General features: G+C 37.9%; 1 protein-coding gene across 9 annotated transcripts in view; it reads right to left on the reverse strand.

The window, feature by feature from the left end:
- Positions 1 to 24,099, reverse strand: part of NBEAL1 (neurobeachin like 1) — an 82,982-nt gene that overhangs the window by 37,981 nt on the left and 20,902 nt on the right. For 6 of the 9 annotated variants that reach the window (XR_004389921.1, XM_030487980.1, XM_030487979.1 and 3 more), the window contains exons 4-19: positions 21,004 to 21,165; positions 19,818 to 19,899; positions 19,497 to 19,624; positions 17,408 to 17,490; positions 15,002 to 15,087; positions 13,157 to 13,463; positions 12,103 to 12,209; positions 8,574 to 8,660; positions 7,008 to 7,091; positions 5,257 to 5,355; positions 4,582 to 5,162; positions 3,964 to 4,096; positions 3,287 to 3,406; positions 1,877 to 2,180; positions 882 to 967; positions 375 to 464 (exon numbers count right to left, since the gene is read on the reverse strand). Coding sequence is in view for 8 of the 9 variants with exons in the window: in XM_030487980.1 (XP_030343840.1) it covers positions 375 to 464; positions 882 to 967; positions 1,877 to 2,180; positions 3,287 to 3,406; positions 3,964 to 4,096; positions 4,582 to 5,162; positions 5,257 to 5,355; positions 7,008 to 7,091; positions 8,574 to 8,660; positions 12,103 to 12,209; positions 13,157 to 13,463; positions 15,002 to 15,087; positions 17,408 to 17,490; positions 19,497 to 19,624; positions 19,818 to 19,899; positions 21,004 to 21,165 (2,539 nt within the window). In the remaining variant the exon portion in view is untranslated. Of the gene's footprint in view, positions 1 to 374; positions 465 to 881; positions 968 to 1,876; positions 2,181 to 3,286; positions 3,407 to 3,963; positions 4,097 to 4,581; positions 5,163 to 5,256; positions 5,356 to 6,076; positions 6,284 to 6,362; positions 6,972 to 7,007; positions 7,092 to 8,573; positions 8,661 to 12,102; positions 12,210 to 13,156; positions 13,464 to 15,001; positions 15,088 to 17,407; positions 17,491 to 19,496; positions 19,625 to 19,817; positions 19,900 to 21,003; positions 21,166 to 24,099 lie in introns of those variants that run through there. The other 3 variants (XM_030487983.1, XM_030487981.1, XM_030487985.1) reach the window with 2 other exon arrangements.

Consider the following 24,099-nt stretch of genomic DNA (forward strand, 5'->3'; position numbering starts at 1 on the left):
GCAAAAGTCACAAGTATTAACCCTAATAATCTAAATCAGAGCTTAAGACTGCAAGAAAACCGTGACAGAATTCCCTAGAAATGATAAAATGCTTTCAATACAAAACATGCCTGGAACAGATTACGAAAAATAGTTAACCACCACAAAATATCTCAATGCATTATCTACGATGGTAAGAGCAGTAGTCCTTTTAAGTTCTCAGTAAATATAATGTAATATTATTCCAGCTACAGCATTAACCCATTAACTCTCATTACAAAACCACGCTGTATCATCTGCATTATGATAATGACCTCCACATTCCAAAAGCTAATTGAACTTATGCAACCACTGTCATATTTACAGCTGGTTCTGCTTCTTCACTATGAATTTACCTTGATGTCCCAGTTCACTACTTTGTTTCCAGTTAGTCTTCCATGTAAAAGATTTGCAGACAGGTCAAGACAAATTGGGTTTCTGCAGGCCTGTTAAACAAACGAAGAGGCTACAATATCATTTAGGAAACAAGTTACAGATCTTTGAACACAAGATTTATAAATGATATGTAACATGTTTCAAGAAGTTTGTGCCATTGTGTTGACACTGAAGTATTTTAACAACTTGAAACTCCCAGAACATCATACATGTTATCTTAGATTTGACATTCACAATTGTACAAGATAATTCTGTCCTTTTGCCATACGAAAACAAAACCCTGCACAAGACTACACTTTAAGAAAGCTCTCAATGCTCCTTATCTTCCCAGAACCACCACAGTGTAAAGACGGTAAGCTCATCTGTTCTATGAAACAACAATCGCAAAGCAAAACAGTCCATCTAGAACATAATTTGAAATTACTGCACACTGTGTAACCAAAGAGAAGTTCTGTATTGTTTCATACCTTTGGCGTATAATGAAGCAACACCTTACTGGGGAGATCTGCTACTTCAGCCTCTTGAGACTTCCATGGAGTTAAACAGTTTGGACCTATTAAAAAAATATATTAAAATCATATATAAAATTATACACTTATATACACGTTAAGAGACCACTGGATATTAATGTCAACCTTCACAAATTTTATACTACTATGCTTTGTTGCAACAACAAAGAGGACACTCTGAACCATACCTATTTAAGATATGCTTTGAAGTAGCGTCTATGACTTAAATAATTCATTCCATAGGGTCTGCTTAAAAAGAAACACATTCTTGATAAAAAGCTAAACTATACAAAGAAGGGGGTGGTTATATGTTCAAATAGTTCTAATCTTTCTGTCTTTACAAATACCTGCCTCATATTTGTCACAAATCTCTCTGTCGTCAAGCCCAAATGTCCGTAAAACGAGTAATCTTTAAGAGAGTTTTTTTAGTAATACAAAATATTTCTTTTAAAAGATGGAAGAGCTTTTATGCTAATCTCCATCAACCTCTTCAACTTGAAGATTGGATAGAGGTGGAACTTAACACCTTAATACCTTGAACTGCAAGACATATTTCATCAGATTTTTCTTTTTTTAAATGACCCTTTATTTACTAATTGATTCTTGTGGAAAAATCCTCAAGCATAAATCACCTTTAACTGGCCTATCAAAACAAGGGTGATACTTTCAGCAAAAATTAAGAACTTGCAAGTGAAAATACTACCTAACATTTTCATTTTGACAGGTCCGTACATATGATAGACAAGCTTATACAAATACAACATTTTAAATAAGACCTCATAAAGTACTTATAATTCTATTTTAAGCTTATTTGTTTTAAGGCCCTCTCAGGTCAGCTCTGCAATTCTTCTGGGTTATAACTTCATTTTGCATCTGTGTAGAGCAAAGCTCAGTGGGATCTTGTCCATAACTCATACCTTTATTCCACTAAAACCAGTATAATTACCACTTACCTGCTAAATATAATGCTTTCACCTGAGAAGGTTGCAGTGCTTCATGAAAGATGATAACCGACCCAAGTTGGCCCTCCAAAGATGTTGGACATCCCCATTCACTGTCCTGAGTCCCTGCTGAGATCATCTTGGTGATGAGCTCTGGTTTTCCAAGCATCCCACCCCAACTTCCTGTAGAGAGAATGCCCCCAAGTGATGTCCGATGGGGCATAATGGGGGAGGAAAAAGGTGGATCTGGTATCTGAGATGGAGGAGGAGTTGTTGTTCTTTGACCAGCTGAACCAATGCAGCAAGAAGTAAAAGACTGGAGAGTCATGCATGGAAGAAAACAAAACACATTCTGTAAATCTAACCTCCTTCTTTTCACAGTTTACAAAATAAATCTGAAGGCTATCTTTAGCAAGCCTCAACTAAATAAATCAAACCAAGAGCAACAAGTTCTGGCATGCCCTGGAAAAGCAGCAATCCAGCACAGTAGGCCAAAAAAGAGTATATGCTTGGTGCAATAGCAGAGTGTGCCTTTTCTCCAATTAAGAGCAATTTGGTCACCTTGACCGTTGTGTAACCTCTGGCGGCAGCAGAGCCAAGAATTATGGTGCTCCAGATACCCTGGTAAATGCTTCTCTTCTGGATTATATTCCAAAATACTAGCCCAGCATATCTGCTACTTACATTTCTCCTATCAACTATTCCACTGAAATAGATGCTCTCATGAGAAGCTTACTTGCCCTGCTTTTAGCTACTTTCTTTATAGTGCTTATTCTACAGATGAGTCATAATCCGGAGTTTTATTCTGCAATGGAAATTACATTTACTCTCATTTTTAAGCATTTAAGTGGACTGTGTCCAATTTAAGTGTTTGATCAATATATTTAACAAATAAAAAATTAGGACTTACAAAAGAGGGAAGAATGCTCAGTGCTGCAGCCCAGTTTAAAATGGATTTGTTGGAATGGATAAAACTTCTTACAAAGAAAACTAAACATGACACATACTTATTTGATGGCTAGTGTGAGTTTTTTAGGCTAAATGTGTACACATTCAAAATTGTTAGATTAACTTTATGTAAACTGCTTATCGCTAGCAGAGCTGTAATTTATTATGATTTACCGAAATTACGTCAGTATGATCAGATGATTATTTTCAGGAAAACCTCACAATCTGATCAAGGTAATCTGGTTGGGGTTTTTGTTTTGTTTGTAAACTGAGATGACTAAAGAAGCATTAATTAATGGTTATATTCCAAATTGATACTCTGGACACTGTCCAAACTTGAACAGAAGCTTATCAGCAATAGGCTAAGCTATCTTAAACTCCCATACAATTTCCAAATTAAAAAAAGGCCACTCTGTTCTCACTGTTCTATGAGAGCTCAGCACAACAGGGGTATGATTCAGAAGGCGAACTTACTTCATTCATGGCAGGGAACCGAAGCGGGGCAGAGACCTTCTGCTGTCCATTGACATAGATGTACACAAGGCTCTGACCAAAGGGCCTCTTTCCAGGCATGTGAACAATAGTTATGTTGTGCTGGTTAAGCAGTATAAAATAATTACGTCATTATTAAAAAGCAGTGAAATGACTGTACAGAAATATTTAACTTCACCTCTACTAATCTGGTGAGGAAACCACTTAAGAAAAAAAATCCTAAGCAACAATAAGAAGATCAGCTGTTTTAAACGTGATAATGCACATCATGATAATGCATATCAGTCCCTAAGTATGTGAATAGCAAAAGGTAAGGCAGAAACACAGTAGCACACTTAATTCATTCACATAGCACCACAGCCACCTATGCTTGTTATAATTTAATATATAAAAATCTGCATGTTTAAAAAAAAATCTCAAATATAAGCTGTTTACAGCATTGTGCAGTAACAAATGCCTAATAACATAGGCATAATTTAGCTCAATCAACCACTAATCTACACGGGAATTGCTTGCATTATTTGAGATCAGACCAGTTCTTATGCAATGAATTATTTAAATATAATAGGCCATTTGTAAAACAACCAAAAAAATCAAAATTTGACTCCTGAGCTAACAGCACTATCCTAATCAAAGTGTTTTTCAGTATCAGATCTTACCCAGAGAGAGTCAAAGAAACAATGGTCAGGCAGCATCACTGTTGCATATTCCCTCTTCGTGCAAACTGCAACCACCAATACGCCAGAGTATGTAATAAATGCTTCAAAACCCATACCACTTCCTGTAAAAAAGCTACAGAAAAAGACAACAGAACACACAATCAAGGACTTACGTCATCAAAACTACTGGAAATCACTTAACAGTACATTCATTAAGGAGAGAACCAACTTATCCACTTGTCCCTGGTTCAACATTAACTATTTGAAAAGTGCCCTTTTCATTGTGCTCTCATAGAAAACCACTTTTATAGGAAACAGTGGAAAGGTTGTTCTGAGGTGGTTTTTTTATCTTGTTTTGTTTAAGCTATAAACCTTAACAAAACTTAGAATTATGGATATTGAAACTGTAGACAAGAAACCATTATAATGGAGAAACTACACGCTTGCTTCTGTAACATAGCCGAGCCCTGGTGACAGGTGAAACTGCTTTCACAAACTAAGCACTATATATTTCATTCTGAGAAGATAAGCGAAAGTACCGCATGTCATAGGGGTAGCATGTGCACAAGAAACAGATAACCTAGACTTGTGCTGTTGAATTAGTTACAGTAACTATACCTATATAGTTGCTTCCTCTTGCCACTTTTGCTAGTTGGGCTAGGGTCCACCCGGTCCTGGTCAAGGCAGAGCCAAGCATTGAAAGAAAACGCAGAGCCTGGCCATTTATGAATTGATGGAACAGCAATTCCAGCCATGCTGTGGTACAAGTTGAAATACTGCAAAGCACTAGCCATGCCCTGCTTCCGGGCCATTGCCAGAATGGCTCGCATCACTGGAACAACGTAAGGGTGAGCTCGTTTTGGTTCCTCGGTCCTCAGGAGCCGTATTAGTTGAAGCAGTTCTTCTGAGCCCATTGACTGGCTCCCCAAAGAGCCCAGAAGGGCAATCAGGTTCTCTGCACAAGTACAGTGGAGCGCAGAGTGGGACTTCAGTGTCTCAATGATACGGATGACCATGCTGGCATTGACACACGTGGCACGACTCTGCCTGTTAATACAACAGATTCGCCTCAACCAATTTGAGATGAAAATCTGCAGGTCATGTGATTCTAGTTCTGGAAGCCACTGGATAAGCAGCAATAAGGGCTGGACATTACTTATGCCTAGTATCCCAACAGCCATGTGGTCACCTTCGACAGCCTGAAAAACAGCAGACGTGAAATACAACAAAATAGGGCTAGAAGTACTGTTGGAAAGATGTAAGCATTTTAGTATTCAAAAAAGCACATCTCACCATATTCATGAGTTCTTCCAGCAATTCCCGTGAGGGCTGACCCAGCGATTTCAGTACCTCATATATGTGTGCATAACCAATCCTCTCCTTGAAGACCTCCTGAGGATAAAAATCCCAGTCTCACTAACAAATAAAATGGACAAAAATTGCTCGTCTACTGCAGCAGGTTCTAATTTAACACAATATTAGACACAAAATACTTAGAATGCAAGAATAATGTTTTGCAGGCTAGAAATCTCTTTTTGCTATGTCCAATGTGTAATCTCTAGCATGCTGCAGATGAGAAGTATTTCACTGCAGCATGCAGATAAACTAAAGATCAAAAGTTGTATTTTAATAATTACCTATATAAGAATATAATTTATTTGGTATAATAAAAATGTTAATTCTGTCACAAAATACTAATAGCTTCATTTTTAAATGCAAACTATAGCATGAAATGATTACACTGAAAATTAGAAGTATTCAGATAATAATTTCTGAGTGACTTTCCTAGACTAGCCTGATGAAAAACCACCCATCCGGAACACTTCGAAAATTAGAAGGGTGTTCCAGGGAAGCTCTTCTGAAAACTAATTGATTTTACACGAGGGGAAAACAAAACATCAAGATGCAAAATCCAAACTGTAGCATCCACATATGGTTTAGTTAGGTACAGAATAGATACTCTTCTCCTGCTTGTATTCTGAATGGAAATTAAGACTTCTTTTTTTTTTTTTTTTTAAGGATGAATCTGTCAGAAGTGAGGTGGTTTCTCAGGTAAATGTGGAAAGAAAAAACACATATGTTGCAGTGGAAGTACAACTGAAACTTTACTGACCCTTTGTGAATCACAGCCAGTCCCCACCTCCAACATACAACTCTCCCCAGGCTTTCCAGAGTCAGTGGAGAAACAAGCACTCTGAGTAATGCTCTGGAGGAGCATAACTCTCACTCTGACTGTACTGCAAATAGCAACCAAAGCAGATGACTGCCACTCTTCCTTTAGCCTCCACTGTGCAGCCACATCCCTTTCCCTATGCCAAGACTAGAGAATCATTCAACCACGGTGTGAATCTAATGAGCTCAGCAATCTAAGAATAAATACTGTTTTTCTGTGGGCTTACCTTCCAGTCAGATTCACAAACCAACCACAGCCTATCCATGTATCAAATCACAAGAATAACTACAAAGGAAGTTGCCCAGAGAGGTTGTGGAGTCTCCTTGCTTGGAGATATTCAAGAGCCTCCTGGACACAATCATGAGCAAAGTGTTCTAGGTGACCCTGCTGAGCAGGGATGTTTGACTAGATGACCACCAGTGGTCCCTTCCCACCTCAACCATTCTGTGATCCTGTGAAGGTCAGGGGAACAGCAAGACCACCATTTGGATAGCAGTACTATCCTGGGTTAGTTTAAAGCCATAATAAAACTACAGTACAAACTCCTACCTGAAAATTCCTGCAAACATCCATGAATTCTACCCCAAATATTCATGGGGCAAGTAATGATGTACTTCCTTTACAAAGGTTCCAACTGCTATTAATACTCTGATCTTCCAGTTTTGATAGAAAGATGGGTCATTGTCCACCCATTAGACACATATAAATGGATAAGGGATGCTAATCAGCTATTCCTATCTGGCAAGAATGAGTGACCACAACCTGCTCACCTTCTCTAGCAAGATTCCTCAAGATACTGTGATTAAAAACACTAAATGGACGCAAGATCAAGAAGCCTGCTGCAAACAGACCTCTGCATATATACTGTTACCTTAGCAGCTGGAGAATTGTGCATTACTGCTGTGAGGGCTTGAATGGTTGATACTGCCAAGCGGTCTAGGTGCCCCTGAAACACCTGAAAGTAGCAGGTACAGAAGTTATATACAAATACGCAAAGACAGTTCAGCTCCAAAATCTATACTGTGCCCTCCTGCCAGGAGGGAAACCAAGAGTTTGTTAACATGCTTCAAAAATCATCTCCCCACCAGTCAAGATTTCATAATGCCATGGCCTACAGGAATTACATAACAGAAGACAACTAGCCACATACTTCAAGAGGAGAGAAGCATTCACAACACACATTGCACTTCAAATATTCTGATGGACAAACAGGTTTTCCTCATGCGTCTAATGGACAACCTCAAGAGGGAGGGAGGAAAACAAATTAGGAAACCTCTTGCAGTATGTGTGTGTGTGCTGCTGGACAGTCAGGCACCTGCAGCTCTGTCCTGGGTTCAGCTGTAGCAGTCATTTAGCAAGCAAACATACAAAGTGTTTCCTTTTCCATCCAAGTCCCTACATACCAATACAGCACACACACACAAACAAAATGTAAGAGAGAAATTACACCAGCACAATAAGGTGGCTGCCTCACCCGTAACTTCATTGCGTAGATCAACATCTCTTTTTCCAATTTAAGGCATCTTTTGAGGGTTTTTTTTACCCTATAATTCTTGTTTATATTGATATTTCTATGGTGATTTTAAGGACAAAAATGTTGGAGCACTATTTCACATCCATCAGTAAATCTAATTAGCAAAACTGCAAACAAACATTCTGTTTCATCATCTCTGAAATATTATATGCATCAGACATATTTTGAAAATGAAGCGTCAAGAATCAAAGACAGTGTTAGATGTGAAGAAACATTTACATGCGGTTAGAGTGTTGCACTTAGTTTCTACAAAAGCCAAAGCTATTAGTTAGAATCACAATTTGTAGATTACCATACCTTGCATTTAGCATTTCTTTACATTTTAAACCAAAGCAAAATCATTCTACTATAAAATTAATACAACAATTTGCATTTGAAACTTTCCACAACATTTTGGGAAAAATTAAAGCAACAGGCTATTCCTACCTCCCTGATTCAGCCTGTCCATTGTTTTGTGAACATCTGTTCTTGATGACAAGCAAAAAATCAGGACAAATACAACCACTGAGATTCACAAACAAGGCCCCAGAATCCAAAACACCACAGTGCTCAGACAAAGAAGCAAAAAAGAGGAAAGGGAGGAGGGAAAAGTCACCACCAGGTTGACAGAATTTATTTGGATTCCATTCATGTACTTCACCTTTTCCTTAAAAGAAGCATAACTGATGCTCAATATTGCAAAATATCTGTAATTTGAAGCAGATGGATAAAACTGACATTGAATTCAATCGGTTATTCAGAAAAATTATTTTCTGGAGACAGGGAATACTGGTGTGTGCAGCAACACAAGTTCATCTCGCTGCAGAAGGCTTAAAGAGAATGGTTAAGGTGAAGCACAGGAATCAATTTTCCTGTGATTGTGTCTTGACTTCAACTGAAGCAAAACAGAGGTTAGGTAGGTACCTGGTCCTCATTCATTTCTGTCAGTAATTTGTTGGCAAGGTCTTTCTCACTCTTGTCTGCCACTTTATTGTTAGCATTTAAAAACAGCTGTTAGAAACAGAGACAAGAACAATGGAGATAATCGCATTAAACAGTCACCTGCAGCCAAACCTGTGGAGGCTGCCTTGGATCTGAATTTCACACTTCATAAAAAAACCAAAAATTCTCACAGTGGTGAGACACAATCCTCCATTCATAGCAGTCTTCTGTTGATCTTACAATACCAAAGATTACACTATATTTTTCCTGAATAGTAATAGTCTTTTTTTTTGTCCCCAGAATTAAATGAAAATTTGTAATGGCTGAGACAAGGAAACAGATCTACCTGGAATTCATACTGGTCACTGGCTTAGCAACTGTGTTTTCATTTACAATATGCGACATGACAGGAGGTTCTCAAACATTTACTTGTAAGAAATAAAGACAACAGTGGGGCATCAGCGAAGAAATGGGTGCAGATGTTTCGCCATTTTTGCACTTATGTTTCATCCTAGGTGAAGACTGAAGATACCTAGACAGAATTTTTTTAATCTTCAAACAGCAACAGGAGCAGAATTTCTGGGGCACATAGTCTTTAGGACAAGAGTAAAATACCTCTGTCATCATCCTAAGAATCAGACAGGTTGTAAATAGCTTTACATCAAACATACACTTATATCGCATCTTCAGCTAAGAAACTGCTCTGAGTATAGTAGCTAGATGCCTGATCAGTTCCTGAATTTGTAAGTTTAAAGCTCACCCAAATTCATAATCAATTGCAGTCACTTTGTGGGCAAAATTTAGCTGTAACCTAATCAGAACTAAAATTTATCTTATCTTTTTCTTGTTTTAGATTCTACTGATCCCTGATCAAAATGTTTAAAAAGTCACTTAGGGGAAAAAAAGAAAAAAATTTAAAAAATTAACAACAGTTGCCCTGAATGGGTAAGAACTAAGCATCTGTCATTTTTTTTCCTCAGACTTTCTGTTTTGTTATCTGCTGGGTAGTCTCTCTGAAGAGGAACAACCTGAGAAATCAACTTGCATAAATTAGGGCAAAACAGAAGGACAACACTCACAGTATTATTTTGACTTACATAGGTGTGAAAGCACATATAGAAACACGTCATTTTGAAAGGTACATCACAGTCAAGAGAACTTAGCATTGCAGAGTAACTATAATACACCTCGAGGGTTATAACATTAACAAGTGAAAATAAGAACATTAAACAGAAGCAAATGCAGACATGCAAGAAAAAACCCCATCAAATTTTTCACATGGGTTACTTCGGTTCTGATAATACATGGAAAATGGAAAACCAAATTTTTGTTACAATGTCCATATGGTTTTAATTCTGCTATTTAAAAGCTGTTTAGAAATTATGTTTTTTAACCAGGCATACTGCTAGAGGTCATTGTGCTTTGCTCAGTCTGACCTCTCTAGGACAGTTTAACAGATGAGAAAAGATTGAGGGCCAACAACGCAGCTTGTTAAACGACACTCAGTGTAGAATAAGCACCTCCTGATACCTCTAAAATACAGTCCCTCTTTCCAGATGTCACAGGCAAAAAGCAACATTCAGATCATCAAAACTTAACTGAGAAGTTAAATTTTGTGCAGATCCCTAACCCCAGAGCATAGTTAAGGGAAGACAGTTCGCCCATAAGCCTTAAAACCAGTAAATGTAAGGAAGATTTAAATTTTGGAAGATTGTTGAACTGCGCATGACTAAAAGTATGACTAGAAGTATGGCCTTGAATACTCTAAGTTCTTTGGGATATCCATAGCAGAAATAGTGGCATGGATTTTCTTTACCCTCCTTTCCACGGAAATTTTTTGCAGTTTAAATTTGCTGAAGATCCAATAGCTTCCTGAGTTTCAGGTATGTGTATGGACTCTCCTGCTATGTGAAGAACATTCTCCACACAGCTTGCTGTTGAATCCAGTAGCAAGATTTTCATAGGTAAAGAAAAAAGGTCTAGAAATATAGTCTCCACCGCAGCTAATAAGGAGAAATCCTAATTCCACATCTAAATTTATCTCTGCTTTCTGGCTTTGAAAAAGAACGGAGATACAGTATATTGGAAAACAAATATACATCACTTTCCCAGCGTCCACCCTTTCCCTACGTCTCATCTTTGGGGTATTCTAATTGTGAAAGGTTAAAAAAAAGCCCCACTATGTAGCAAACTGGTGGCACTGATATCCAATCACAGTCATGAGTGACTATCACAGGAGAAAAAAAAAGAATTCAAAAAAGCATTCTTCTGACATACATACAAGCAGAATAAAAATAAAAGGAGCAAGTTGCAAAAATAGAATAGCTGTTCCTGCCTTCTTAAATTCCACCACTTGTTTATATAAGAGCAGAAACATGGCTAGAGTCTCCATGAACAGGTAAACATCACACTGCTTAATGATTTAAGGAGAAACTAAAAGAGAAATTTCTTATAGTGTACAAGGTCAGTACAAAAATAGGCACAGATTCCCAAACAGGAGGAGGAGAATGGAAAGGTCATGTATTTTCAGGAGGAGATAAAAAAACTACAACCACTATTCAAACCCTTCAAGTCAGTTGGCATTCTGCCATTGATTATAGTTACAGTTAAGACATAATCCAAACACATTTATTTTTAAGACACCAGTGCTCTGAAATATGTTCTAATCAAAAATCTAAATGGATTTGAATCAAATTGCTTACTGTAGCTAGTATTAAATGAGCTCAAAATAGCTATGCTACCAATATATCACAGACAGAAATAAAATATTCCACAAAGTTACATCATATCTATGTTCTTTTGCACAGGAAAGAATGAAATCTACAAAGCAATCAGTAGAAGACAGTAGCTTACAAATTATCACCATCTGCAATTGCGATGAAAACACAACATCTATGTAAACACTAAATCCTATGTAGAAGGAGAACAACAACTGAAGAACATTGGTAACAGCTTGAGCTCATGTTTTATGTCAGCTACACAAAACTCAAATATTTTGAAACAATTACAAGCCACACCAGCAAGGGTTTTTTTTAACGGAAAAATATGCCTCTGAAATTAGAATTCAGACCTTCATCTGGCAGCAGTTGTGACTTCCCAGCGATCCAGTGACAGAATATATAAAAACAACAACAAAACAAAACCAAACCAAAAAGACCACCAACCCAAAAAGGTCTGTATGGGGGTTGACTCCAGTAAGAACCTTAACCGATTTTAGAGACTGAGAGGTGTCTGTGAAGATAGGGACTCAAAATAAGCATTCATTGCTTTAACCAAAAGACAAACGAGAAACACCTCTACTTAGTTAGCAATAAAAAAAATAGTCTGGAGTGACCTGAAACTTTCAGATCTTTCATAGCATTAGTGGCTCTAACCATTCCAAGTTTTACTTCCAGTACGCAGACACTATAAAATTGCATTTAATTCAGAAGGAAGATATAAAGGTAATTAATATGCCTGCGGTATTACAAGACAAGTTTTGTTAAAAATATGCTGATAAGGGAAAATTTACCTTGCAGTTCTGCAACAGTCGAATGAGATGCTCAAAGCAGTTACTGTTAAGGAAAATTGCCTGCAGAACAGGCCTATCTGTGCAGTCTAACATGGCTGTGATGGTATCTATAAAATTAAAACAGAACTGGCATCAAAGACAAAACATTTCCCAAATCCAACAAGCATTTTTTCTGCACATTACATAATAAACATGGGGAAAAATTATACAACAAACTATGTGCTGTGAATTCTTTGATCAAGAACGATGTGCATTTTAAATACAGAACACTAGGCCTAAAGCTAAACATTTTGATGCTGTAAAAATTATCATGTAACCTACTATTTCTGGAGAAAAATTCAGCTACCAAATATCTTTGATTGCTCTGGGGCTCTGTTCAAAGTCATTGCTATTTGTGAGTACATAAGCAGCCTGTCTTTTATTTAAAGCACACGAACACTTGCTTCCTCATGAAGCAATTACTCTGGAAGACTGGGAAAAGAAATACCTTTATTTATATTTCCCACTTCGAACATCAAAGTGGAAGAAACTCCAAATCCTGAATTCTTATCCAATGACTTAAACCCACTGTTTCAGATCATCACTTTTGGCCAATACTTACAACAAGGTCATTTGAAAAGTGAACTATCACAAAACAGCTATCACGTGTATTTTATTGCAGACCCATCTTAGTATGCAATTATAGGCTGATGTCAGCTGTTGCCTAGCAAAAGGGTTTTGGGTTCGTTTTTTTTGGAGTGAGAAGGTTTTGTGGGGGTTTGGGGTTTTTATCTTAATGGAGACTGGCAGTACATGAACCTTGACACACTGGTTAAATGGTAGCAATTTGATAGTCTTTTCTGTTGTTTTGGGGTTTTTTTGTCGTGAATGATTATACAAAGAATACGTATAAAAGTGATGTCAGTAAAGAAATGTTTACAATTTTTGGATTGCTTACCCAAGTGAACATTTTTTGGTAGAACATTCAGTTATACTACTATCACAGTTTAATCATTACTTGCTTCAGAGTTATTATGAAGAGATACTTAAAGGAGCTGCACAATTGAGTACTCACTCAGCATTTGGACCTGTAGTGCTATGAACCTGCTCTCCCACTGCCTGCATCGCCTTGCATTAGGTAAAGCTGAATGGTCTGAATTAAGCAACTTGAAATAGTTCTCCAATATTGTACTTGTCTCCACTTGCCGCTGGTCAGAACTGCTGGTTAGAAGGATATGGACAACTTCTGTCAGGCACTTCAGAGTCAGCTCTGCCTTCCTGCTCACTTCCTCAGGGTTCCTGTCATCCCAGTTGTCACAGTCTGCTAAAACACGCATCAAGACTTCCATGGTGGCAGGAGATACTGCTTGAAGAGCATTCCTCTGAAACCCATGGGGTAAAGAAGTGATTAAGGAAAAAATAACAAATAAAATCAAACCCCTTCAAACCAGAAGTTTCTGAGCTGAATCATTCAACATGCATTATTATGCCTCTTAATGTCCTGTAATTGTTAAACATGAAACAGTCTACTTGGATTGTATCAACAGCTACAGATGAAATGCATCCCAGCTTGTTCACTTAACTAGGGTTTCTTTTTCAAAGAGAACGCATAAAGGGAAAAAGATATATAATTTAAATGCATGTCAAAAATTCTTATAAAGCAGCCTTGATAAACTGCTAATTCTAGGTAAAGCTTCACTTGCATTTTCATTTTGGATCATCAGATTCATGATACTCTAAAATTTTTTAAAAGGACATAATAATTCACTTGTCCAGGCCCCAAATCATTCCCGTAACCTCTCTTCCTGAGGGTCTGACTGCATAGGCTGAAGGCCACCTTAAAGCTGGGGCAGGAGCCCAGCTTTATAGAGAGCTTTGAGAAGCCTTGACAGGGACTCCCTGCTTTCTCTAGGGAGCTGCATTCAAGCAGCTCTCAACCTTTTACCTGCCTGAGCTACGCTGCAGCTGGGCCTGTGCCAGGCCATGTACTGTCTTGAACCTGACCTACTGTCTTGAACCTTGACTGCCCAGATTGATCTTAGACCTGCCTCATCACTATGGATGGACTAGCAATCACTGGACTCTTAACTGACCCTAGTCACCATCACTAGACCAAATCCCCATCCTGATTTGCTGACCAGACTCCAGACTTCCTGACTTGATCTCAGGCTTCATCACTACAGAGTTGTCTAGTGATCTAGGCTGGCTGATCCTGGTTATCACCTTCAGACTTACTCAGATCACCTTGTTAAGTAGAGTGAGACTGCACTTTTGCCAGTGAGGTCAACTGCCTCTGCCTGCCTGGTCATCATGCTCAGTCCAGCTTGCCTTCCCTGGTGGACCAGTGCCTGGCTTTGCTGCTCCCTCTCTTCTGGAGAAGGTCATCATTTGCTTGTGACCTGAATAAGTAGCACACTACAGAAGTCAGCCAAGAGAGTGGATGCTGGCTTTGCTGATAATGAGCATTCTCTTTTCTTCACATCTTCACATTTTTTGAAAGACTTTAAACAGCTTCCAAGCTATAAAGGCCCCCGTGCCTCTTACTGAAACGGCTTCTACCATTGCAAAGTAAGCTAGATGAATTTCGCGTGCTGATACAAAACTTCTATCTCTGCAGGTGGAAACTCCTAATCTAGTTACTCAAATTTTTTTCTTTATGATATAAAAATATTACAGTAAGCTCATACAAATGTGTGGTATCATAGACACCAAATTCCTACTGTTCTTTGAAATCAGGACCTAGCTTTTAGCATGTAGATACTATTGCACAGAATTACCCTAAACTTCATAAGACAAACAAACAATTCATAGTCAATAATAAATTCTTCTCATTTGTGGGTTATGGAGTATTTATAAGCCTTGAACAATAAACACGCATTTGGAGGCTTCAGCAGCTGAAAAGAGTTCAGAGCATCCTTACCTGACCACCAGCCACAATAGCTCCAAAAAGATGTAGCAGGCAACATTTCAGGCTTTCCTTGAGATGTTCACTTTCTTGAAAGCATTCTGATTGGAGTAAATAAAAAGGAGGAGGACTCCTTACTTTGGACATATAGATTATACAAAGTTTTTCCTCTCAAAAAAAGAACACCAAGCAAATTAATAATAAAAAGCATCTCCACTCCCTGTCATCACGCAAATTTTTATTTGAAAAATTTTCAACTATATAATCTCCACTTTCTTTTACATAAATCAGACACAAACACATCAATTCCAGCATTACCAAAGTAACATGACAGGACCATACTTATCAGGAATTCACAGAGCAACCTTCAGGTTGCATAAAACTTTTCATGCAGGCTGGCAGAACGACAGACGGAACAGCTGTTGATCTTATCCATAATGTAACACGAGCCCATTTTGTCCATACTAATAGGAAATAGGATGACATGCTAACATGCAAGCAGCTAGCAAGCATGACAAAAGTTAGAGCAATTTTGGCACAGAATGTCTAATGCCATATGCAGTGCAGGTAGCTCAGAAAAAACAGTCTCTGAACTTGCTCCCTTTATGCCAAACATCCCCGGGAAGCCTATGCAGGTCTGTAACCTTTCCAGCAGTAGTCTTTTTAAAGGCCATTATCCTGCATCTCTTCTTATGCCATATCTGATATAAATTAACTATAAACAGCCTCAGGAACTCTTCTTAGAAATAGATGTAACCTGGATATTGTTGCTATAGCAATAACACTAGATTCAAAGTAGCTGCAATAAAGTACAAAGGGTTATTTTGTTTGGGATTAACCATCGTAAATCTTCCAATAACTTTATGAGGTAGACTTGGTAATGACTTGGGTTTGTAAAAAATGAGATTTTAAACAAATAATAGAAACTGAAAATGCAAGAATTTTATATTCATTAAAACAATAATATAACCTTTAAGACAATTACCACTTACTGGCAAGTAAGATTTCTGACTATATACTGAATGATTAAGCCTGTTTTGAAAGAAAATTGCACACCTATTTTGTAAATCTGGTCTTCAAAGGAAACAAAGCTTAGATGATCACACTGTTATAATGCTAGTCCCACCATTCCCATGACTTACAGCCTCTGAATCTTTTGAGGAAACTCAAACAAATTCAAAAGAGCAGCACCTAGCAGACTGTGAGTAAATCATTAGGGTGGGTAGACAAAAAAAAGCCTCATATTAGTGCTGCCACAGCAGAATGCCTAAAGCACATGCTCCGCAATTTCTTGTTCTGTCTTTCCTGCCAGTTGGCCAACCAGCAGAAGAGTATCTGCCAGCTAATTAGTACACTTGTAGCTCAGTCACAGTATAGAATATTTAAGAGATTTAGAAAGAACCAGAGTGCAATGCACCGAATGGGGAAGGAAAGAACCTGCAGATGACATTCCTCAGTAGCAGCCTTTAGAGAGGGTTTCCAGTACTCTGGCACAAAGATAATGGCATTTTACTGGCATCAGCTCTTTGGTCTTTTTGGCAATTAGCCTATTTTATGTACATAGAGAGGGAATCTCAAGGAAGAGGACGAATATATGACTCAAACCTAGAGAAACCAATTTCATAAATGGGAACAGAGCCTCCCTTTTTTATTTCCAATTAAAGCTGAGGTAACAGATAGCTGCAAAAAGGACCGATTTCACCCATACCCCAACTCCTCCAGCATATTCCTGCTACTTCAATTCTATTGGCACTTAGCTGCTTCAACTCTGCTGTCACCAGCCATTTGGTATGTTAAACTGGCAAACTAGCTGGGTATCCCACCTTCCCAAGATTTAAGTACAGAACGTGGCCACATAAGTCTTCCTTTTCCACACAGCCAATCTGTAATGGTAAGAACACATGAATTCCAAAGTAGCCATCATGATATTTAATGGCTTAACCAGACACAAAACAGAGCAGTTTCCAAAAATGTAGTCCAAGGAACATTTGCTCATTGGATGGCACAGAGTTGCCTTTTTTCTAGCTATTAAATCGTATTAACAGACAAAAATGCATGAACACTTCCCTGAGATTATTTTTCCATGTGAGTTATCATTACAGTTGCTACAGGGATCTTACATTCAATCACTGTATGTACCTTAATAAATACAGAGGTTGGCAATTTAGAGAACCAACCCTCTTAAACCACATTAGGCACTGAAAGAAAGTCTGAAAAAAATCAAGCTTTCCAAGATGAGTAAGAACGGCAAGATGCTGATGCTCAGAGCAAGAAACAAGCAAACCAAGCCACTTCATTCAGCCTCAGAAAGCAAGCAAGGTGCTTTCACATTTATAAGGAATTCTTAGTGGAAAGGAACTTGGAATCACTAAGTTGATTCCTTCAATAACTATTTTTAAACACGTTGTAGATGATACTTACGGTAAAAAAAAGGGACAAACTCAACAGTGAGGGAAGCTGGTTTATACTTCTGTCTGCTCTTCTCAACCGTACTAAGGAAACGCCTGCAATTACATTAAAAAAAGATACAGAAATCAGATATGATACCTTGGGTTTATGACTTCATAATAGAAAACACTGCCAAAAGTCAGGAGTTATCTTTCACCTACAGGATCAAGAAAAATAGTATAGTAATATCTTATCCTGAAAAATGAATCACAGCTAATCCTGTATTTACTGTTCTACTGCTAGAAATACCTTAGCTTTATACAATATGATTTAGGTGCCACCAAGCTGGTTTTTAGTCCTTGCTTACTGTAACTACGTTACCAGCTAGACTGCCAAATTTCTTCAGCATGCAATTTGAAATGGACACAAATCATTATTATGGGTTCATTGGGGGAGGAGGGCACGGAATGACATGACAACACCATCAAATTAAAGGAATATAATTCTACTGATACACTTACGAACTTTTCAAAAACGCAACATATATATACTGTGATCTTCAATAACTTCTTCTGCCCTAATTCAAGCAGGTCTGCCTCCCCATCCCTTTTGGCATCCTTGTTCCACCAGTTTAGAAAAATAGGCCAGTTTTTGAAAGGAGAAAGCAATGGAAGGACCTTCATGTTGGTCAGTTACAACCAAACACCTCTTAGTATATCCTCGATTTTAATTTTGTTTTAACTTCTAGACTGCCAGTAAATATATCATAACTTTAGAAAGGTATTTAAATCATATCCAGTTCCAGAAAGCAGAACGCTTTTTAATGGTGTGATTATATTGATTCATTGCCAAATTGTACACCTTCACTGGTTGTAAATTTGCTGATTTTGAGTACTTATACTCTACTTAAGACACCATGAAATGTGCTGGCATTGCCTACACGACATCTGAAAACAGCTTAGCAGTATGCTGGCATGCCATGTGTGAGAACTGGTATCAATTCATGCTCTGTCCTGGAAAAGGGGAATTCTCATGTTGCACAGAAATACCAGAACTTGTGATCCCTACATGCTCCTTAAAATTTTGTCCACGATAATTCAAGCTGTTATTGAGAATACTACCTTCTGTTTCCATAACAGCCTTGTGAAACCTGCAGCCCATGCAGTATTATGGCATACTGCAGGTTTCAAGCTACAAAGAAACCCCAGCAGCCAAGGCAGACAGCTCACATCACCCCCACTCTGTTTGCATGGAGCTGCACAAACATAAGTCACAGAATATATATTGTGAGAATGGACCTGAGATTTTACAAGACTAGGTAACATAAGACATGATCTCTCTATGCCTTTAGTTATTTGCATGCACAGGTCTAATATCTCATGCATGTCAAAATGGTCCTGATGGAAATAAAATTGAGAACCTGAAGGAAAAGCAGCTCTATCATTCGATAGCAGCAAGGAGCAAACAACAACTTCAGCTCTTGACAACACAGCAGAAGAACGTCTTAACTATACAAGACTACGTACTTTTAATATTATCGTAATTAAGTTGGGGCTCATAAGGGAGAACTGTGCAAGAAAAAGACCTCACAGAAATTTGCAAGAGGTCTCTGAAGAGCCAGTTATAGCAGATAAAGTGAACCACTAGCAGATTCAAAGATCAGGGCCTGTACCTAGAATGGCAGAAATTAAGCATTGCCAAAAGCCCATTTCCTGGCACTCTACACTTTCCACCTTACAAAAAGCATCACAACTCAGCTTTCCACTAAATGAAACAGGATTTACTAGTACTCTTGGGATATATTATTACTCTGACAACTTTGGTGGCAATGAAGTTCAGTTCTTAGCATGCCTGCTGCATGATGTTAATTTTGGTAGAAAAATTATTTCATTAATGCTATTCTAAAGAGTGTGTCTTCAGGAGGAAAAAAATCCTTAAACACACTACTAACTGCTCAAGGCTATCAATTTTAACAGTTGTACAATGTAGTAATACAGAGGCAACAACTTCTTACTTTAGTTTCACATCAGGCAGCAGTAGTTCTCTCAGAAACTTTACATTTTGTTCATCTAAAGTTATCATCAACCACAGTATTTATAATCCTGTTCCAATCCACACATACCCTGCAATTCGCTGCCTCCAGTTTCGATATGGATCGTAGAGACTTTCACAAAAAGCCAATGCATGTCGCACAAATTCTTCTATGGGGGTCTGATCTGCCAGTTCTTTTTCTTTTGTTTTGCTTTTTAACTGAGGGGAAAAAAAAGAAAGCAGTGTTCAGAAGATTTCTACAAGTTGAAAATTCATCTCGATCTCCTTCAGAACAGTTCTGAGCCCACAAATTGTTTCCCACACAACACTAGTGTTGAAAAAGTGTATCACATAAGCAGGAGCAGGAAGTATCGGATGGCAAAAAATAAGATGAGAATTGTTAATCACATACCTGTTGAATGTATAACGTAGTCATGGTGATAACATGGTTAATGTATGAACACATCCCAATCTCTTCCACATTAGCCAAATTTCTATGAAGACAACATAAAAACCACAGAAATGTACACAGTGTACCATTTGAGGCTAGTTCAAACAATGTTTGTTTTAGTATTCTGTCTATAACCATACAAAAGTATATCAGCATTTCAAAAATACTCTCCAAAAGACTGCATGTACTCAAATGTTTATTTCTGTCCCAGTAACAACAGAGCTCACAAGTTTTCTTCTAACTGGAAGGAAAAGAAAGGCCCCAGTCACTCTGCTGTAGGCCAATTCTATCCGGAATTTGGGGTTTCAGAGGTTAAGCAGATTCCCAGGACACTCTAAATAGAAAGCTCAGAAATGGCATCTGATAATACAGACAGCAACTTCCACTTCTCCCACATTACTTGTGCATAGACTTTCTAAAACTTTAGCAAACATATTACCCAGAAGCATTTATTCACTTTAAATTCTCCCAAGGAAAACAAACAACTAATGAATTATTTTAGAACATAAATAAATCAACAGCAATAAGGAAATAGCATACACATGTTATTTCTCAGTCTTGAGGATAAAGATACTGAAGTGATAAAGATCTTGAGATCCTGAAGTGATGACGTACGGAGAACTTTACAGCAATTAAAGACTGACAATAGTTTGTACTTCAGACACATTACCACCACCTACTCAGCTTACATTTAATATTCCAGGAAACAAACACTGCCCTAGAGCCTCTTGTATTGTTGCATGGATAAAGAGAGACAGTGGACTTAAAAGCTGCTTCAACTATTCCTCAGAAAAGGAGATTCCCTTCCTCTCTTAATGTAGTTTATAATAGAAGACTGAAGAAATAGTGAGGATTAGATCCCAAAAACCACTTTATTCACCTGCTTCAACAGAATTACAAAATAAGGCAGAAGTTTCAGAAGGAATCCAGTTGCATTAATAGTGTAACCAGTCAGTTTCTCAAACTGTTTATGGAATTACAAGCATGTTAAGAATGTGAAACAGTTCTTCCTGTACAATTCTCTCTCAAGTTACTTCATACCGAACACTTGTTAGAGTATGTCTTTTCATTTAGAAGTATTTCCACAATTACCACTATTTCTTTAATGAAACAATAGCACTGCTGAGGTAACAATCAGAACAAATACCTGCAAAGGATGATAAAGAATTTCACAAGTAAAAGTGAGAGAGCCTGCTGCTGCTCTTCTAGTCCATCTGACATTTTCTGGACACACTGTAGCAGCTGGAGCCTGAGGACCTGAAGAATGTTATCAGGAAGCAGGGATATTCCTGGAGGAATGTCATCCACCCTAAAGAGAAAAACCACACACAAAACTGTTAATCATACAAATGACATGCTACCAATCAATTTCAAGGTGCTCATGTAATGTTCTGATAAGCCTCTATAAGAAAGGTTGCTGAACTGATGGCTCACAAACACTTCCTAATGAACCAAAAGGAAAAGCCTGGTGGCGATATGCCAGCTTGAGCTTCCTTTTCCCCAGCAATGAACTCCACTGAAAAAGAAAAGGTGTTAAAAATTCATTAAGTGTTTTCCTCAATGCTCCTCCATGCAATGATCTGCCTTAATTGCCACAGAGAAATTGCATGATCTTCATCAGGTAAATGGGTGGCCTGGGAAATCCCTAAATAAGGAAAGGGATGGCCACAATGGAATGAAACATGAAAACTAAACTCAAAGGGAACATTTTCAACTTTCTGCTGAAGACTAAGTGTCCAAATAAATGAGATAGCAATTACTAAATAGTTAATGAAGCCCAGTTGGTACTCATCCACAGCGAACCTCATGCCTGTCTTACATGAATTAAAAGGCCATGCAAGCTAAGATTAAATACAAAAAGAAAGCTGTTCAGAATAAGATTAAACAAAGGAAGATGTGAAAACCAGGGTCTGAATATGCAAGAGAGGGAGATCTCAAAAATCTGAGTCTTGGCACACCAATTTTGCACAAAAAATCACCCATCCTTATTAGTTTCTGGATATCATTAACCCAGCAAATTAGGAATTTTTTTTCTGCTAGGTAATTATTTTTAGGAGTCAAAAAGACTGTTGTGTTGCTGTTAAAATTAACAACTCTACCAAGGCCAGACATGGCCCTGAAGAACATGAGGTATTCTTGCCTATTGTTTTCGCTAAACTGAAACATTTTTAGAAATATACTAGTAAGAACCAAAGGAAGAAAAAAAGAAAATCACAACACCAGTAGCTAAACCAATAATCTAGTTACAGCCATATAGAAACCCACTTTCAGCAACAGTATGGAAATACATAGGTGTGTTAGAACATTCTCTTGGGTGAATACTGTTTATCTACTGGTGCACATGCTAAAGAGAGTTTGCCTCTAGCATCAGCTGTGTAATCTGACACATTCTCTATGAAGTCTACACAGGAAAAGGAAGACACAAGCAAATGCCTTACAGCTTACAAAAGCCTTACACATGGCTAAAGACGGGGAAAACTACAACAAACAAATTCAGCTAGCTCAAAAACTCACTAATATGACACTTGCATACGCGTATCTCTGCAAGAATAAGCATCAAAGTGTGGGGAAATGCAACGACTGACACTAAACACTGTGATAACCAATTATTTGCAGGAAATGGAGAACAATATGTTGTTTAGGTTCTAAAGTTGAAAAGGAAGCTTACATAGAAGGGAAGAACTAAGACCAAATTTAGACAGGTGCAAGTGACAGCAAGCTCCCACATCCTAGAAAACAAGTGCAACCCATACATACACGAAGGACTAAATACTGTTGATTCCTTTGCCTCTTCACAGAGTTGTGCAATTTGCTTTACAGATCCTGGGATTCAGAATTTTAAAATTTGTGTTAAAAATTTCTGAATTATTTATAGGGCCTCGGCTTTAAACTGATGCAGACACTGACCACAAAATTAAAAGCAACTGCTTTTTTCCAACACAACTGCCAAGAAAGAAATTTCAGTGACAGCAGCTTCACCCCTCAAAATGCCAGCAGATCCATACCCTCTGGGACTACAAGCATGGCTCCTCATAACGTGATAATTCACTATCTCTGTATTAGGAAATCCATAATTTTTGACAGCTGAAATTATATATCCAGAAGTAATTTCCCTAAAATGGCCATCAAGTCTTTTTCAGTAAGATCATAAAATGCTTTACAAGAGAGCAAACCACATACCCTTCATGCCTCACGTCCCAAAGAATGTTTTCTCTGCAGTAGCTGCCTGACTGTGCTATTGCACAACCCATGAGCATTCACTGCCTTATGCAAGACTGGCACAAGAAATACTAAAACTGAATATACTATAGAGTATGTAAAAATATATAAATGTTTATAAATAATCAAACTTCTTTTCACCCCAGAGCAAATTACTACTGTATCACCACAAAAATGTGGAAGTTAAATTTGTGGACATGTAGTCCTAACTTTTCCCCAAGACTAGCTGCGTAAACCAAGCCTTCCAAAAGCAAGCAAGCAAGCGGGAAAAAAAAAAAAAACCACAACCCAAAAATCTCAAAAAAAATCATATCTTAACTGACATTCAACTGCTGGTACTCTACCTCATACATATGAGGAAGACCTTGACACATTTGGGTTCTTTTTGTTTATAATTTCCTTGCATTATATTAACATTATGCAGCAATATAGACTGCCATCTCAGGTGTCTGAAAGGAAGTTAAGTTACTCTCTGAATTGTATTCACCTATTGCAGCTCAAACTCACACTGGCACTTTCATCCCGCCCTCCACCAGTGTTAAGCACTTTGGAACAAAGTGCTGTAGAAAACCAGGCTTTACTTTTCAACAACCATGAAACCATGTAATCAGCATTCCTATCACGATTCCTGCATCATTTTTATGTGGGTTTGAAGTCAATAAACTAACAAGTACAGTTTCTATGGTACTTCACATGAGCTGCCTTTAAGCTGCTTTGCTTGAGATCATGCAAACCAAAAGCAGAAAAAAGAGCATGAGAATACTCTGGAGGCCTTTGTTGTTTCTAAAAGTATTAGCCCAAATGACAATTCCTCTCCTTCAATGAGGGGAAAAAACCTCCCGCCAGCTGGCAAAGGTTTTATCCTTTTCACAGTAAATACATATGAAATGAATAATAGTAAAAGGACAGGCACTATAAATCTTTCATGCTCAATGCACAAAGCCATCGCCATAGCTATTTTCACCTTTTCAGTAAAATCACCTCACCTTTTCAGTAAAATCATCAAGAACACCATTAATGAACC

This window comes from Strigops habroptila, chromosome 5 (assembly GCF_004027225.2).
Source record: "Strigops habroptila isolate Jane chromosome 5, bStrHab1.2.pri, whole genome shotgun sequence".
NCBI lineage: Eukaryota > Metazoa > Chordata > Aves > Psittaciformes > Psittacidae > Strigops > Strigops habroptila.